The sequence below is a fragment of the Colletotrichum phormii genome (assembly GCF_030913505.1).
Source record: "Colletotrichum phormii strain CBS 102054 chromosome Unknown BDP81scaffold_5, whole genome shotgun sequence".
Taxonomy (NCBI): domain Eukaryota; kingdom Fungi; phylum Ascomycota; class Sordariomycetes; order Glomerellales; family Glomerellaceae; genus Colletotrichum; species Colletotrichum phormii.
Window position 1 is genome coordinate 840,603 of NW_026851447.1, and position 16,730 is coordinate 857,332.

Genomic DNA, 16,730 nt, shown 5'->3' on the forward strand with positions numbered 1-16,730 from the left:
CATCACGCGTTGGGTTTTTGTTCAGTTTTCCAGAATGCACCATGGCCCGACTAAACGAACCCCCCGTATCTACAGATAGCATCGACACGCGTATGTTTACTTACTCGTCTTCACCCCATCTCCTTAACTAACTTGTGTTATTGCAGTACGTAGGAAGCTGTTGCGCCAAAACAGAGACCTTGCCAGAGCAAATGCTGTTCACTTGAATCGCATCCACAACCTCGAAGCAGATTATTCTCGTTCCCTATCAGAAAACCTCCAGTTGAATGGTCGAATTATTGAGCTGGAGAAGGAGCTCGAGGACAGCAATGCTCGGAGGATAGCAGACCACGCCCTGGACATCAGGTCCAGACTCGAATCTCAGTTAATGGACTGCATGTCGCTTCTTTCCAATCTCGGTCAAGAGCCTCCCACGAAAAGGCACGCGAGCCCCCGAGGCAGACGGATTTCCAGAGCAAGTCTGCCGCGTGGCAGCCCTCCCCAGAGACGACCGCCACGTGAGCCAGTGAAGGACACAGAGGCTCGAGCGCTCCAGGAGGGCCGTCTACCACCTATTACAGAGAACAAGTCCTATCCGAGGGCAACGCTTGAGTAAGTCGGATGTGGTTGTTGTCAAGCTTGCGTTGCTAACATAACAAAGCCGTGAGCAGATCCTAGCTCTGTGCTCAGAAGCCGCCGACACGACCGACACGACAGACAACGCCGATACCGCCGACTCTCCCGAACTTGGTCCGCCACCAATGTCCCGATTCGTAGATACAGACTCCGTTGATATCGGATCCCCTCGTCAACCCCTGAGTGCCGCAGAACCGCAGGCAGCCACAAGTGGCTCGCCGGTGCAATCGCCATCACCAGCGCCAGTAGCTCCGGCACCCGTATCCCGAACGGCACAGAAGCCCGAGAGAAATGTCATTGTGCGGCCCGATCCTGCAACCAAGACAGAAGAACTCAGACCCGATGCCAAGCGACCACCCAAGGAGACTCCCATTTTGCCCCCCGTGCATCCGATCGTTGTCAAGGCTGGGTCGAAGAGAAAGCACAGCATGGGAGATGACCTAGCCAAGGTCACCAAACCACCCATCGAACCCTCCAAGTCGAAGGAGCCCGAACAACGTCCGCTTGAGGCACGCGAGCAACCTAGCGGGCAGACTCTGAAAGAGCTCGCCAACAGACGCCGTGAAGCTAGAGAACGGATGTCGGCACCAGTCAACTCGAGAAAGCCTTTGTCGGCCAAGAGCACGAATGACGACATGGCTTCTCCTGTGAAGAGCTCCAAGGACGCAGCAAATGACTTGAAGGCCGCTCCTGAGAAGCCGAAGCCGCGCGCAGCAAGCCAGCGGGCCGCGCAGAAGATTAGAGAGGCTGAGGCCGAATCCAGATCCGAGCCTGAGCCAGTCGAAGTGGTCATTGCCACTGTGCCATCGCCGGCACCCACTGTTGATGTCCTGCCGAGCACAGAAGCCGTCCCTATCGAAGCAGCTCTCCTTTCTCCAGCATCCCCTGAGCCAGCGTCCAGAATGAGCCTGCCGAGTGTTCGGGACACGCCCCCGCCAAACGACATCTCTTCTCAAGGCGAAACTTCGCGGCCAAGCAGGCGGGCGCGAGCTTCGGTCAGCTATGCAGAGCCGAATCTGCGTGACAAGATGCGACGCCCTACGAAGGAACTTTATGACGCCGTTACCGGTCAGACAAGGTACCTTCAGCGTAGTGGCAGCGCCAGTTCAGACCCATCTGCGACGGACGCGGCACCAATAATTAAACGCGAATCTTGTGACGATGCTACTTGGCAGCAGATTGCGGCTGCTGCTTCACCGTCTGCAATCAGTCGGCAAAGTCAAAAGAGCCCCCATGAACCCATCGACAAACCGACATCGCCGGAACGGCTGCTCGCCGTCGCGAAACCAATTCGTAAGAAACGGTCGTCTGCCATGATGTCGGGCTCGATCAGCGAGAGCGAAGGACAGAGACCTTTTCAACAAAACCCTAACAGCTCTACTCCCCTAGAGAAGACGACCAGCCGTCAATCGACGTTGTCGCCCGAAAGGGAAGCTGATCCTTACGAGTTCCCCGCCTCAACTCCAGCCAGCGACACATTCCGCGTCTCTGAGTCGAAGGACCTCGCTCTGCCACCGCGCCAGTCCAAGTCATCAAGACGAGCGTTGTCTGCTACGAGGGAGGACTTCAGAGTTGAGGGGGCAGACGGGAGCCAACGGCCCAAGTCCAGCGGGCCCAGGAAGAGAGCGTCGATGGTCTTGCCCAAAAGAAATCGCGCAGAAGCAGAAAGTATTGAGGATAGCAGCTTCGAGAGTGTGGAGAGCAGCGACTTTCAGGAAACAAGTTCCAAAGTCTCGATGCGGAGAAGGAGCATGATGTTGTAATGACCACCACATGATGAGACTGACGGCTAGCACCGGTGTTTTTGGAGTTGGATACGTTGTCAAATACCATTCTCCTTGTTTTGTCCATGTTTCTGAGTAGGCCCTTAGACCGGCCACTACTGTCTGGATACCACGGGAGACGCGATTGGGTTTTTCGTGCATATAGGGGAGCATTGCGAGCTTTGACGCCCTAGAGAATGGCTGTCTGAAACTTATATTATTATCATGATCATCATTTGCCTACGTTCCTGTGTGGTGTCTTGAATCATGACAACCAGTCGATGATGGCTGGATCTTCCACTTTTTTCTTGCAAATGTCCACGTCCTTGATTAAACGCCCTCCTCTCTCGTTCATTGCGCCATTGACTCATGCTGCCGCCGATGGCTCCACGGGCTTCGTGTATGTCACCTTTTCTACAGCAACATTCTCGTTGCCTTTGTCATCTTTCCGTAGTTGATACACGTATAAAGTGAGAGAAATCCCTTGTACCTGAAGTCATGGTCAGCAAAACTAGTACGACATAGTCTCGCCACTACTAGGCATAGTCCTCACTAGCTAGTGGGCAATTAATCGATGGATATACTCACGTCCATCAAACAGAAGCTCGGGACGGGCTCCTCCCCGTCCTTGCCCCAGCCCGCAGTGAAGGCGCCCGTGGCGCTGCCGGGATTGACGAAGAACTTGTCCATGTACTCAAAGGCATCGAACTTGTGGGTGCCACCCCAGCAGAGGACGTCGACGTCGAGCTTGTTGGCCTCGGCGAGGAGGAGGTCGGGCTCGTTGGAGACGAGGGTGAAGCCCTCGAGGAAGCCGATGCGCAGGGAGCCGTGGGTGACGACTTGGGTGAGGGGCAGGCTGGTGGCCTCGACGTCGAAGCGGCCTTTGACGATCTTGAGGTCCGGGGCGATGGTGCGGAGGTACTCGTACGTGTGCTTGTCTGTCAGGTTGCCTAGGCAGAGGGTCTGGCCGATCTTTCCTGGGGCGAGGAGTTTCTTGAACTGTTTGTTTGGGGGTATGTGTTAGCTTGTTGAAGCTGTTGCGGGAGGAGGGGTGGTGGCCGGGACGTGGGATTGAGCGGGGAGGTGTACCTTTGGGGGGATGTCGAGGGCGCGATCTGGGATGTGGAGATCGCCAATGACTAGAATTAAGAACGCCATGTTGACGGGGACGTGAAGGTGGTGATGGGAGCGCCGGGGATTCGGGAGCTGCCTGTTAAGACCTAGAGTTGCGCGGCCGATTCGAGGTCCGCAGGCCAGGACGATTCCGGCTGAGTGTGTCCGTGGATCGCTGAAACGATGCGACGATGGTCTATGTGGCTCCGGCGGCAAGGTATCGGAATGGTCGTTTCGTGATTCGGCGTGGTTGTCCTTGATAAGGTAGCTTCGCTGTGTCGGCTCGGTGTATGTAGCTCATGATGCACCGCCGCTGCGACCGCTTTCCCAGCCTCAGTTGCAACGGTCAAGTGGGGCTGGTGATGGAGGTCAAGCCACAGTCTCATGTGGGATGTTCCACCATCTCGTGGCTCAGCAGGTCTCTCCCAAACTTGGGAAAGCGCCGATGTCGTCCGGTGTCATCCCCCGAACTCAGGAGGGAGCTCCTCATGGCTCCCAGGCTCATGCCATCCTGTCAATTGTATTCGTAATTGCTAAGGTGCTCTCAACAGTCTCATTTGAACTCGGAGCTCTCCACTCTCCGACGCCAGGACACCGGTAAGAGACACGGCACTCTCCTGACTCGGACTTGAATGCCGAGTTTACTCCTTGTCTTCCCTCAGGCTTTTGCTTGCTTGACTCCCCAACGCGAACTCGACTGTCTGTCCGTCCATCCACGCTCAATTCCCTAGTGTGCTCCAGAAAAGCCCCTCCAAAGAACCAAAGCCCAGCCACTTTTAGAGGCGGGGACACAGCAGCCAGACAGACGAGAGCATTGTCGTCTTACAGATTAAATAAATAAAAAAATTCAAGGCAAGGATTACTCCATGGCATTGCGTACTCTGTTTGCTTTTTATTTACCCAAGGTAGTCTAAGCAAGGGGTCCTCAAAAGACTTCGGCCCCGGTATCCGCTCCTTTAAGGTCGTTCTCGGCCTCCTCTTCCTAGACTTGTCCTCCCCCGCGACGGGACTGATCCGAGCAAAATCGTAAGAGCCCTTACAACTCTTTGTTCCTAGACCAATTACATCCTCCGTCCGATAAAGACTATCGGCTTACCTCCCGAGGTGTGAATGACGCATAGGCGCACATGCACGTTCCCCTAAGGCGGCTCCAGCTCCCTCTCCGCACGTTGGCGAAGCAGGGGAGAATGCCCCTCCACAACCTTAGCAACCCCTCATCAGCTCGGGTATCGCTCATCTCGAGACACCTGCGACCATCGGAACCTGCGACGACTACATCAACGGCTGTAAGTCCACCCTCTTTTTTGATCTACCTAGACCAAAAACCCCCCAATCGATATACCCAACTTTCCTTCTCACACCTACACCATCCATAGGTACGACCAGTTTCCACAATGTCTTCCCAACCACCTCACTCGACTCTCCTTATCCCGGGGCCCATCGAATTCGACGATGCCGTCCTCCAGGCCATGAGCCACTACAGGTCTGAAGTCCTCTCCCTCCGGCACCCCCTCCGTCTCCACCGGATGCTCTCCCGGCATACCCAGAACACCATGCTGACCTAGACCCGTCTCCAGTGAGAGCCATGTCGGTCCCGGCTTCGTAAACACCTTTGGCGAGGCGCTGTCCATGCTGCGCCAGCTCTTCATCACCAAGGACCCCTCAGCGCAACCCTTTGTCATCTCTGGCTCTGGTACCCTCGGCTGGGACCTCGTCGCCGCCAACCTCGTCGAGGCCGGTGAGGATGTCCTGGTCCTCGCCACCGGCTACTTCAGCAATGGCTTCACGGACTGCTTCAAGACCTACGGCGCCAACGTCACCGAGCTGAGAGCCCCCGTCGGATCCCGCCCCCAGCTCCCCGAGATCGAGAAGGCCTTGTCCGAGAAGAAGTACAAGGTTCTGACCGTCACCCACGTCGACACGTCCACCGCCGTGCTGAGCGAGCTCAAGGAGTTGACCGCCTTGGTCAAGAAGGTCTCCCCCGAGACCCTCGTCATCGTAGACGGTGTCTGCAGCGTCGGTGTCGAGGAAATACAGTTTGACGAGTGGAAGCTCGATGGTGTCATCACCGCCAGTCAAAAGGCCATTGGTGTCCCCGCCGGTCTGTCGATTTCCATGTTCAGCGGTGCGGCTATGAAGGCGTTTGCCAAGCGCAAGACTCCTCCTGCGTCGTACTTTGCTTCGTTCAAGAACTGGACCCCTGGTAAGTATCGTGGCGCACAACCAGAGTAGGAATCTCCGAATCGCTAACAAAGTCACACAGTCATGCAAAACTACGAGGCCAAGAAGCCCTCTTACTTTGCGACGCCCTCTCCCCAGCTGATCCACGCCCTGCACACCGGCCTCACCCAGATCCTTTCCAAGCCCCTGTCCGAGCGGTTCGCCAGGCACAAGGAGGTCTCCGACAAGGTCAAGAAGGCCGTCGCAGACCTCGGACTCAAGCAGGTCGCCGCCAACCCCGAGGACCAGGCCCACGGCATGACCGCCATCTACCTCCCCGAGAGCGTCAAAGCGACCGACGTGCTGCCCAGCCTCGCCAAGAAGGGCATCATCTTTGCCGGCGGTATTCACAAGGAGATTGCGCCCAAGTACATCCGTTTCGGACACATGGGTGTCAGCGTGACGGACCCCAACCGCAAAGATATCGACAATGCGATCAAGGCTCTGCAGGACAGTTTGTTTGAGGTTGGCTACAAAAAGGAGTAGACTGGGGGTTAAATAGACTGGCTGAGCCCGAGCAATTATATGTTTATTATATCTGGCATGGCAATCTTTGACCAAAGTATGAGCAAAAAAGAAATCAAAGCTGAAACAAATGTGTCGAAGTAATAATGATAGCCAGGGCAAGTGGCGCTTAATGTGATTAGTCGGCAAAAGTATAAGTGTGATGGCAACGGTTCGTTCTCCTCGGCCCATTGTAAACAGGGGGTCACAGGTCAGGCGCGCGGTATTGATATGTCAGCTTCCTTGTCAAGCTGTTTGCCTGTCAGGCTACAATGAGGTGGGATCATCTTACACGGTGAACGAGTGGTCCCCGAATAACATGACCGACAAGTCAATAAGTTGGTGTACTATAGCATTGCTGACCCTTTCTTTATTGTTAAGTATGGGATCAGCGACAAGATATCTCTTTAAATGATCGACTAGTTTTTATTAGACTTTATACTTCCTCGAAGGTTGGGGGTACATCAAAGATGCGTCGCCAAGCTACATATGTCGAACGCATCGCCGTCTAATTCTCCGAGGTAAAGCGATACTGTATAAAGGTACTGTAGGGTAGGTGGGGGTGAGGAGTGAGTTTGTACCAGTACTTGGACTGACTGGGTGATGAGATAGGTGGCCAGCTCGGAAGGAAATCTAAACCAACAAGATAGACGACTTGGGAGTGGGAAAGAAAAGCCCGATGCCGTGCGCCAGTGTAATTTCATATGCGCTTCGGCTGATGGATACGGAGAGGAGTACCTAGGTAGCCAGCCCATGTGCAGCGTGCCGGCAAGGCAAGGTGAAGAGGCAGGTAAGCGGAAAGGTGAGCTGTCGGTGTGGACATGACACCGATGACGCGCATCGGTGGTGCACTGTCAAAGTGGCAGTAGCTGTCACGCTGTCTGGTTGCTAGGTGAGGTTTGTGGTCGGACCTGACAGGGTTCAACGCGCCAGGTGAGTGCAGGTGGAAAAGAGGGGTGCCGTGCAGCAACATCGACACCTCACCTCAGTGCCTTGGGAGGTACCGCGGTATTTACCTCTCATACCTTGGGTCTAACACACCACACTCTATGAAGACGGGAAGGCACGGTACCTTAGGTACTTTGGGCGGAGATGGAAACACAAGTCTTCCACTGAAGAAACGAGAGGAGGTCAAGTGCAGGGCTGGCCCAGGCCCAAGCTTCGCAGCTGCCCTGTAGTAGTTAGGCACGGTGACTTGTAAATTGGAGACCAAAAGGTCGGTAAGAGAGTGAGGAAACACTGACCCATACCCGTAGGTTAGGTGGACGCGGTAAGGCAGTGGGAGGTATCGCTACCTGTGGCTGGTGGAGTTAGCGGGCGGCTGACAAAATTGATTGTCCCCCGCCATCCGTCTCTTTTGCTCTCTCGATAACCAACCTATCCTCGCCTTCACGCCAGGCAGACTTCCCTCACCTCCCACTTCTCTGCCGCTTTCCTTCTCTCTTCCAATTGCACAAATCTTCTCTCGCGAACAACATACGAACTCGTCCTTTTTTGCTGCATCAGCCGTAGCGCTCGTATACCGACCCTCCAAACCCCCTCGCGACCGCGCCCTCGCTTTCGCCCCCCGCCTGCCCTCCTCCTGACTTTGGGGAGAGTTGTGCCGCGACCAGATTCCCCCTCACCCCGTTGCTGCGTCTTGCGATCGAGATCGACCTGTCGTCCACCACACCCCGCCCCCCGTACCGCACCACCAGCGATGGCTATCACGATCCCGGAGCTGGACGAGATCGTCCGCTCCTTCTACGAGGGCCGTGGAGAACAGGTGCGCTGCAGTTTTCTGCCCCGGCTCCGTCTGAGATTTTTGGCCGAGGCTGACCGATGATTCTCGAAATATAGCAAAAGCAAGCGCAAGCTACGCTTAACCAGGTACGCGACCAACACCACTCCGTCCACGAAGCATGAACCATGGTCTCTAACTCGATTTCCTATTGCAGTTCAAGGAAGACCAAGATTCCTGGCTCCTGGTCGACAAGATCCTCGCCGAAGCGACCCACCCTCAAACAAAGTGTATGTTGGGCGCGAACCACCAAGACGCCGCGGTGCAAAACAGCTGACGGTTTTTAGTCTTGGGATTGCAGGTGCTCGACAATGTTATTATGACAAGATGGAAGGTTCTGCCTAGAGACCAGTGCCAAGGTTCGTGAATTTGCTTTTTACTTCCTATACTCGTATTGACAATGTTCAGGCATCCGCAACTTCGTCGTGCAGTTCATTATCCAGTGCTCGAGCTCCGAAGAGTCGATGAAGGAACAGAAGATCCTGCTGAACAAGCTCAACATCGTTCTCATCTCGATCCTGAAGCAAGAATGGCCTCACAACTGGCCCACGTTCATCAACGAGATCATCACGTCGTGCCACTCCAGTCTGTCCATTTGCGAGAACAACATGGTCATTCTGCGCCTGCTGTCCGAGGAGGTATTCGACTACTCCGCCGAGCAAATGACATCCACCAAGACCCGGAATCTGAAGACCACCATGTGCGCCGAGTTTTCTCAAATCTTCACCCTCTGCCAGGAGGTCCTGAACACCGCCGACCAGCCGAGCCTGGTCAAGGCCACCCTCGAGACATTATTGCGCTTCTGCAACTGGATTCCCCTAGGTTACATCTTCGAGACGCCGCTCATCGACACCCTGCGTACACGGTTTTTGCCTGTCCCCGAGTTCCGGAACATCGCCTTGCAGTGTTTGACCGAGATTGGCGGTCTGCAAACCGGTGGGCCCGGCCAGCCCAATTCGTACGATGAGCAGCTGGTCAAGATGTTCACCGAGGTGCTGACCACCATCGCCACCATCATTCCCATCACCCTCGACCTCAAGTCGACATATAGCCAAAGCAACTCTAGAGACCAGGGGTTCATTCAGAATTTGGCTCTCTTCTTGTGCAATTTCTTCGGCATGCACCTGAATGTGAGACGACTCTCTCTCTCTCTCTTGCTGCCGTTGTGTTGAAGCTAACATTTTGCAGCTTATTGAGAACTTGCCCAACCGGGACTTCCTTACTCACGGTCATTATTACCTAATTCGTGTATCCCAGATCAACGACCGCGAGATCTTCAAGATCTGTCTCGATTACTGGCTGAAGCTCGTCAACGAGCTCTACGATGAGATGCAGCAGCTCCCCATGACCGAGCTTAACCCCCTGATGGGCATGGCCGGTGGCATGTCCGGAGGCGGCGCACCGAACCCGTCGCTGCTCAACAACTACCCGCTCCGTAAGCACAAGTACAACGAGGTCCTGTCCAACCTTCGCACCGTCATGATTGAGAAGATGGTCCGTCCTGAGGAGGTCCTCATTGTCGAGAACGATGAGGGAGAAATCGTCCGCGAGTTCGTCAAGGAGAGCGACACAGTACAGCTTTACAAGACCATCAGAGAGTGTTTGGTGTACCTGACGCACTTGGACGTCGTCGACACCGAGAACATCATGACGGAGAAGCTCGCCCGGCAGGTTGATGGCAGCGAGTGGTCATGGCACAACTGCAACGTTCTTTGCTGGGCCATTGGTTCGATTTCACTGGCCATGAACGAGGAGACTGAGAAGAGATTCCTCGTCACTGTCATCAAGGATCTCTTGGGCCTCACCGAGATGAAGCGCGGCAAGGATAACAAGGCCGTTGTCGCCTCCAACATCATGTACATTGTTGGACAATACCCCCGGTTCTTGAAGGCTCACTGGAAGTTCCTTAAGACTGTCGTCAATAAGCTCTTCGAGTTCATGCATGAGTCGCACGAGGGTACGTCTTACTTCACATTGTTTATGAATATCATGCTGACCCCTTGCAGGTGTCCAGGACATGGCTTGCGATACCTTCATCAAAATCGCGAGGCAGTGCCGTCGTCACTTCGTTGCTCTGCAGCCCAGTGAGCAGGAACCCTTCATTGAGGAGATTGTTCGCAACATGCACAAGATCACCTGCGATCTCTCGCCTCAGCAAGTGCACACTTTCTACGAGGCCTGCGGTTACATGGTGGCTGCCCAGGGCAACAAGCACCAGCAGGAGCGTCTGCTGAGCGATCTGATGGCCATTCCGAACGCGGCGTGGGATGAGATTATCAAGCAGGCCCGGGTTAACCCCGTCATTCTCCAGGATGCCGAGACAATCAAGGTTATTGGCAACATCATGAAGACGAACGTCTCCGCTTGCACATCCATCGGCCCCTACTTTTACCCCCAGATCGGTCGCATCTTCCTCGACATGCTCCAGATGTACCGTGCTACCAGTGAACTCATTTCCGAGGCTGTCCAGAAGCAGGGTAAGTTGGCACATGCAACCTTGCAAAGAATCATTTGGCTGACAGTTTATAGGTGAGATCGCTACCAAGATGCCGCATGTCCGTGGACTGCGTACGATCAAGAAGGAGATCCTCAAGCTCGTTGAGACGTACGTTGAGAAGGCCGAGGATCTGCAATCTGTGCGCCAACAGATGGTGCCGCCCCTGCTTGAGTCCATCCTGATCGACTACAACCGCAACGTGCCAGGAGCCCGTGACGCCGAAGTCCTCAAGGCCATGTCTGCGATTATCACCAAGCTGTCCACTTTGATGGAGGACCAGGTCCCGAACATCATGGAGAACGTCTTCGAGTGTACTCTGGATATGATCAACAAGGACTTCTCTGAGTTCCCTGAGCACCGTGTCGAGTTCTTCAACCTTCTTCGGGCGATCAACCTTCACTGCTTCCCCGCGCTGTTGAAGCTGGATAATCGCCAGTTCAAGTTCGTCATCGATTCATGCTCGTGGGCGTTCAAGCACGACAACCGCGACGTGGAGGCTGCCGGACTTAACATGTGCTTGGAGCTAATCAACAACATTGCGGAGAAGACTGATGTGCAGACGGCCAATGCATTCTTCCAGCAGTTCTTCATCACCATCCTGCAGGACGTCTTCTTTGTTCTTACCGACAACGACCACAAGGCAGGTTTCAAGACGCAGTCTATGGTTTTGATGAGGATGTTCTACTTCGTGGAGCCCGCCGACGGAAGCACGGCCAAGATCCAGGGCCCGATCTACAGCCCCGACCAGGCGGCGGCTGGCACTTCCAACAAGGAGTTCCTCGCTAACTTCGTGGCTAACCTGCTTCGCGGTGCCTTCCCCAACCTGCAACCGTGAGTACCACCAACAAAATTTACGCATGATGAATGCTAACATGATATCCAGCGCTCAAATCCAGACCTTTGTCGAGGGCCTGTTCTCGCTGAACACCCAGTACGACAAGTTCCGCCTCAACCTGCGTGACTTCCTCATCTCCCTGAAGGAGTTCGCCGGCGACAACGCGGAGCTGTTCCAGGTTGAGAAGGAGCAACAGGAGCGGGACGCCAAGGCGGCGGACCTCGAGCGCCGTGGCAAGGTCGGCGGTCTGCTGAAGCCCTCGGAGCTGGAGGATGACGAGTTGTGACTTGCTCAAGAGTTACGAACCGAGTATGCCCCGAAAAGGAACCTCAAGAGCGCAGATAACGCGACGAGAGACTCCAAGGGACAGGACATTTTCGATGAGTGGGAGCTCTACGGGCTCTGACCAGAAGCCATGCGTCACGGACTAGAGCACGACTCACCAATCCCTGGCTCTGCGGCCCACAACCGCCCGCTCATTCTGTAGTGATACCATGGATAGATGACATGACGATTGCAGGATAACCTTTCGCCTCTTTGAGGCCCCCTGGCGTTGACACAGACGGGGCCGTTTTATTTCATATTACTCATCTGGCGACGGAAAATGGTGAGGAGGGCGACTTGGTGCCCAGTCCCTTCCCTTCCCGGAGAGGACTGGATCTTGAAGCCCACCCTGAGGCGAGCGGAGAAAATGACGGATGGAGAAGGAATAAATCAAAACAAAAGCTATACATGCAGCCAAGGCGGAACACCCATCTTAGTGGTAGAAAGCTTTTTATGTAGGCAAATCAACAGATAGATAACACGTCTTTCGTGCATTCTAGGCCTTGCCTTCGTGATGCGCCTCTGAGCCATTGAGTCATCTTGGCTCTCAGATTTAAGATGCAAGAAAGAAATGTGATTATGATACCTCAGCAGCGCAGGCAATAGAGTGAGTCACGATTCTAAGTTGTAAAATGATCTATATTGGGCCTGCGTCGGTGAAACCGTTGAAGTTCTGACCGTCACCACTCTATCTGCCGCCAATTCAGTATCGTTTCAGTCGTAGCCAAGGGGCACCTAAGAGAATAATTGATTGTGCATAAGCCTTCACAGCTCAAATCACCGGGTTTTCATTCCTTTCGAGGAGTCACAAACAAGCTTTTCAGCCATCACGGTTGAAGCCATCAACGCCAGTCGCGAACCTCGATGCAGTAATGGGTACAGATACCCTTCCGCCAGGCTGAACAGGCGTATATGGTTCAAGTACTGGGTGAGCACTATACTGTCTGATTCAAACTCTTCTGTCGTACTTGTGACTCACGAAACCCGACGTCAAACTTCTTTGATAAGAAGGCACTTGGAAACACATGCATTGCTCGAGGTTGACATATCTATAAGAGGCAAGTATGCAACACAATAGTTTACTTCTCAATACCTTACCTCTATCCTTACCACTACCAAGTACTATCCTTGTTACAACTTTTCATTCCGCTTCAAGGTAAGTTACTCGCTCTATATTTTATTACTCAAGGAGAATGCCTTGAGAGACAAAGTCGAGGGATTTTAACAAAAGTAGTAGTTATAAGAAGGAAGGTGACACTTAGGGAGGCTTGAACCGAGTCCGCAGAGACGACAATTATTTTATGGGCCCGTCACACAGAACCACCAATCACCACACTCTATTCACACATCCCACCTACCTCCATCTTTTTTTTTTTTCTGCCAGTCGCCTTCAACGCTGTGCAGCCGGAGTGAGAGACTCATTCCTCTTCAAGTGAGTCTCATCAACGTTTTCACTTCACCTCATTCACTTCACCTCACAATGGCCCGAATATCCCTGCGGACCGGCCTCGACCGTGACGTATACCAGATTGTGAAGAAGCTGGACGACGAGAGGGAAGTAGAGTGGCAGGCCAAGAAGAGCAGGGACAGAGACGGCGGCGCAAAGAGAAAGAGACCACCGAGGCTGACAGTGACGGCGATCTATGAGTCGATTAAAAAGTCCAATTCGAGCCTGAGCAGGCAAAAACGGAAGCCGCTCGAAGACGCCATCGAACGGGTGTTGGAATTTCGCAGGGAAGAGGAAGAGGAATCCGAGGACAGTGACGACCTCCTGGAGCAGGCTGAGGAGTACAAGGTGGGTTTCCCGTTCATCTACTTTACATGACGTTTCCTTCTTTGATTTTCTTCTAACACCACCTTTCCACAGCCGGAAGATCGATTTCTTCTCAACAGACAAATGACGAAGCACTGGAACGTCGCTCCGGCAGTGCCCACTGCCCAGGGGTCAGACGGCAAAAGCACCAAGAAACGCCGCATCTCACCCGAGCCCGAAGCCGCCAACGGCAACGGCAACAGCAACGGTGCCGGCACCGGCAATGTCAGCGACGCCTCCGCCATCGTCTCCAAGTCGTCCAAGTCCAAGACGGGCGACGCATCAGAGACCGCCCAGGCGGTCGTCACGAAGAAGGCGCTCAAGGCGGCCAAGTACGGCCCCGAGCAGATCCCTCCCGGCTCGGTCGTCCTCGGCGGCGTCCGCGGCATCATCGAGGAGCTGCAGCGGTACGTCTTTGCGCGCGCGCGGAAGCCCGAGGACTTCGCCTGTTTCGGAGAGCAGCCTATGGGAATTCTCATCTCAGGCCCACCGGGAACGGGCAAGCAGTCTCTCGTGCGATCTCTTTCGTGGAGGACGAGGACGCCTGTTATCTCTATTGGGCGGTACCTGAGCGAGACGCGGTCGCCCGAGAAAGTGAGCAAGATCTTCACCGATGTGCTAGACGAGGCCAAGAAGATTGCGCCGTGCGTCGTTCTCTTTGACCACCTGGACGAGTACATGACCAAGTCGGGCAACAGCCACAGCGAGTTCGACCACGAGGTCATTTCACAGCTCAAGCTCGGTCTCCGACGTCTGCGAGAATGGGAGCGCGAGGGCCTCCGGGTGGTTATCGTGGGCACAACGAGCAAGCTCGAGCTCGTCGACCCGACGCTACGGAGACCAGACTACTTTGCGCAGACCATTACGATCAAGGTGCCCAACACGGACGCCCGAGAGGAGATCTTCAAGGCTCTGACAAGAGAGCTCGACATTCCCTCCGAAGTCGACTTCCAGGCCCTCGCAGTCCGCACGCACGGCTTCGTCGGCGACGATATCCGCGCCGTGATCCAGGTTGCCAATCGCAAGGCCAGCGACCGCTTCATGGATGTGGAAGAGGCGCGCGCCAGAAACACCATCCAGGCCGAGAGAATGGATACCCAGACCTCAGACGACAACGCCGCCCGCGACCTTGACGACGCTTGCCTGTGGTACGACTATATCGAGCACCCATCCTACACGACCCCTACGCGCGTCCACGTAAGCCAGCGCGACTTTGTCGACGCCATCGCCGAGCACACCCCCTACATGCGCCGCGAAGGCTTCAGCTCCATCCCCAGCACCTCCTGGTCCGAAGTCGGCGCCCTACACTCCGTCCGCGCCGCCTTCCAAGTCTCCATCGTCCGGCGCATCAAGGAACCCTTGTTGTTCCAGAAGTTCGGCAAGCAGCGGCCCGCGGGCGTGCTCCTCTTCGGCCCACCAGGCTGCGGCAAAACCCTCGTCGCAAAGGCCGTCGCCAACGACGCGCAGGCGAGCTTCATCCTCATCAAGGGCCCCGAGCTGCTCAACAAGTACGTGGGCGAGTCGGAGCGCGCGATCCGCGAGCTGTTTACGAGGGCGAAGTCCTGCGCGCCGTGTATCCTCTTCTTTGACGAGATGGACTCGCTCGTGCCCAAGCGGGAGAATACCACCACCGAGGCGGGCGCCCGCGTCGTCAACGCGCTGCTTGCGGAGCTCGATGGCGCCGGGGACAGGGGCGAGGTCTACGTTATTGGTACGAGTAACCGGCCCGACATGATTGACCCGGCCATTCTACGCCCCGGACGTCTTGATAAGCTATTGTTTGTGGATTTGCCTACCGAGGACGAGCGCGTCGATATTTTGGGGACGATTGTGCGCAACGGTATTGGCGGGGGTGTACAGCCTCAAGGCAAGGGTGACGACGGAGACGACGTCGTGGACGTTGAGGCGATTGCGCGGGATAAGCGGTGTGCAGGGTTCAGCGGCGCGGATCTGTACGGGTTGTATAAGAATGCGCTGGACGAGTGTGTGTTGAGGTACGAGGGCGGGGAGCCGGCGTTGATCAGGAGTGATTGGGAGGCTGCGCTGAGCAAGACGAAGCCGAGTGTGCCGAATCCGGAGACGTACAGGAGGTTGGCGAACAAGTTGCATCATCAGACGTAAAGGTGGGAGTGGATTAGACGTGGACTGGTAGAGAAAAGTTGAGTTTGTCTTTTTATTGCTGCCTTTGTTATTGGGAGGGTCTGGTGTCTTTAGAGCAATTGGGCTTATATCATGGATTCACACCCACATGATTAGGTAGGTACCTTAGGTACTGAAGAAAGCCGAGTAAAAGTAACGACTGAATTCTTTGAACATGTATCTGAAGAACTTGTCCAAGTCGTAGGTGTGGTTCTCCATGTGGACGAACGAGCGAATCGCCAAGTTTCTCCCTACTTTGCTTGTCTTCGCCTCATAGATGTTGTTCAAGCACTTCATCACAACTCTAGTAAATAAGGAGTTCGGATTAGCTTCACTCCGCTACACTAGAACTCGTGTCATAGAAACAACGAGGAAGGCAGGCATTACACAAGGCCCCGGGGCGGGGAAGGAAGGATCCATTACTGTGACGTGTTGGAAGCATCAGCGCTGGATTCAGAAATCGCCTCGTCCGCGCTTCTGCAACCCAAGAAAACAATGACGTCAAACAAAAAGTAAGCAGAAGGTTCGTTCTACATCAATCAATGATCCAGTTATAACAAAAATGAAAAAGAAGAAAAAAAAAAAAGTGCCAACGAAAATGAGCTGTCTGTGGCATTATATAGGACCACCAATTTTTTGTGAGCACAACGGCACTCGAACTCGCAACCCTTGCGGGACCCATTACGCATTTACAATTCCACCACTAGGTCATTTACACTTCAGACGAGGCTCATGCCCTTTCTCAAAGTTTTCTCGGCTATGGACCTTTGGGAGTGGCGGGGGAAGGTGTGGTGGTGGTGCTAGTGTTGGGTGCCTGCTTATTCTGCCTGCTTGGGCTGCCAGGTTGGCACTTGCCCTCTGAGTACGACTAAACATCGCAAGACCGAGAGTGAATCGAGACAACCAGGGGCTATGCAGTCTCTCAAAGTTCTATTTGAAGTGAGTTACGTTCCTCTACCGACTGACTCTGAGTAGTAACTTAGGCCTTGGTCGGTATACTTTCACAACCTTGAGGAGGATGAACCTCGAGAGCACGATTGCATCATTGAACAGGATATACATTCTAAAGTTCTAGGAATATTAGTCATGGGTGAATCAACCGGTCTCATGCAGCGAAATTCAGATCG

General features: G+C 54.4%; 5 protein-coding genes across 5 annotated transcripts; 4 read left to right on the forward strand and 1 right to left on the reverse strand.

The window, feature by feature from the left end:
* Window positions 1-41: 41 nt before the first annotated feature.
* On the forward strand, window positions 42-2,378 carry BDP81DRAFT_314007 (uncharacterized protein; the record flags this gene model as incomplete). Its single annotated transcript, XM_060583952.1, has 3 exons — window positions 42-90; window positions 147-591; window positions 641-2,378. The coding sequence occupies 3 exons, from the start codon at window positions 42-44 to the stop codon at window positions 2,376-2,378; spliced, it is 2,232 nt and encodes a 743-aa protein (XP_060448134.1).
* Window positions 2,379-2,561: 183 nt separating this feature from the next.
* Window positions 2,562-3,663, reverse strand: BDP81DRAFT_178799 (MJ0936 family phosphodiesterase). The gene is made up of 3 exons (XM_060582248.1): window positions 3,468-3,663; window positions 2,967-3,377; window positions 2,562-2,868 (listed from the first exon to the last, which is right to left on the reverse strand). Exons 1-3 carry the CDS (start codon window positions 3,534-3,536, stop codon window positions 2,746-2,748), a joined length of 603 nt encoding a protein of 200 aa, XP_060448135.1. The 5' UTR covers window positions 3,537-3,663; the 3' UTR covers window positions 2,562-2,745.
* Window positions 3,664-4,885: 1,222 nt separating this feature from the next.
* BDP81DRAFT_391622 (alanine-glyoxylate aminotransferase) lies at window positions 4,886-6,197 on the forward strand (the record flags this gene model as incomplete). Its single annotated transcript, XM_060587566.1, has 3 exons — window positions 4,886-4,974; window positions 5,069-5,694; window positions 5,755-6,197. The coding sequence occupies 3 exons, from the start codon at window positions 4,886-4,888 to the stop codon at window positions 6,195-6,197; spliced, it is 1,158 nt and encodes a 385-aa protein (XP_060448136.1).
* Window positions 6,198-7,914: 1,717 nt separating this feature from the next.
* BDP81DRAFT_313242 (CRM1 C terminal-domain-containing protein) lies at window positions 7,915-11,613 on the forward strand (the record flags this gene model as incomplete). Its single annotated transcript, XM_060583876.1, has 9 exons — window positions 7,915-7,980; window positions 8,055-8,084; window positions 8,153-8,225; window positions 8,283-8,354; window positions 8,404-9,125; window positions 9,184-9,952; window positions 10,002-10,472; window positions 10,525-11,323; window positions 11,376-11,613. The coding sequence occupies 9 exons, from the start codon at window positions 7,915-7,917 to the stop codon at window positions 11,611-11,613; spliced, it is 3,240 nt and encodes a 1,079-aa protein (XP_060448137.1).
* Window positions 11,614-13,131: 1,518 nt separating this feature from the next.
* BDP81DRAFT_458980 (ATPase) lies at window positions 13,132-15,585 on the forward strand (the record flags this gene model as incomplete). Its single annotated transcript, XM_060593488.1, has 3 exons — window positions 13,132-13,446; window positions 13,519-13,689; window positions 13,720-15,585. 3 exons carry the CDS (start codon window positions 13,132-13,134, stop codon window positions 15,583-15,585), a joined length of 2,352 nt encoding a protein of 783 aa, XP_060448138.1.
* Window positions 15,586-16,730: the final 1,145 nt, after the last annotated feature.

Excerpts from the sequence above, each read along its gene's own strand:
- BDP81DRAFT_178799 (XM_060582248.1), bottom strand. The coding sequence starts at position 3,536 with ATGGCGTTCTTAATTCTAGTCATTGGCGATCTCCACATCCCAGATCGC. Across the intron at positions 3,378-3,467 it reads CCCTCGACATCCCCCCAAAG|TTCAAGAAACTCCTCGCCCC; the intron begins GTACACCTCCCC and ends CCAAACAAACAG. Across the intron at positions 2,869-2,966 it reads CGAGCTTCTGTTTGATGGAC|GTACAAGGGATTTCTCTCAC; the intron begins GTGAGTATATCC and ends CCATGACTTCAG.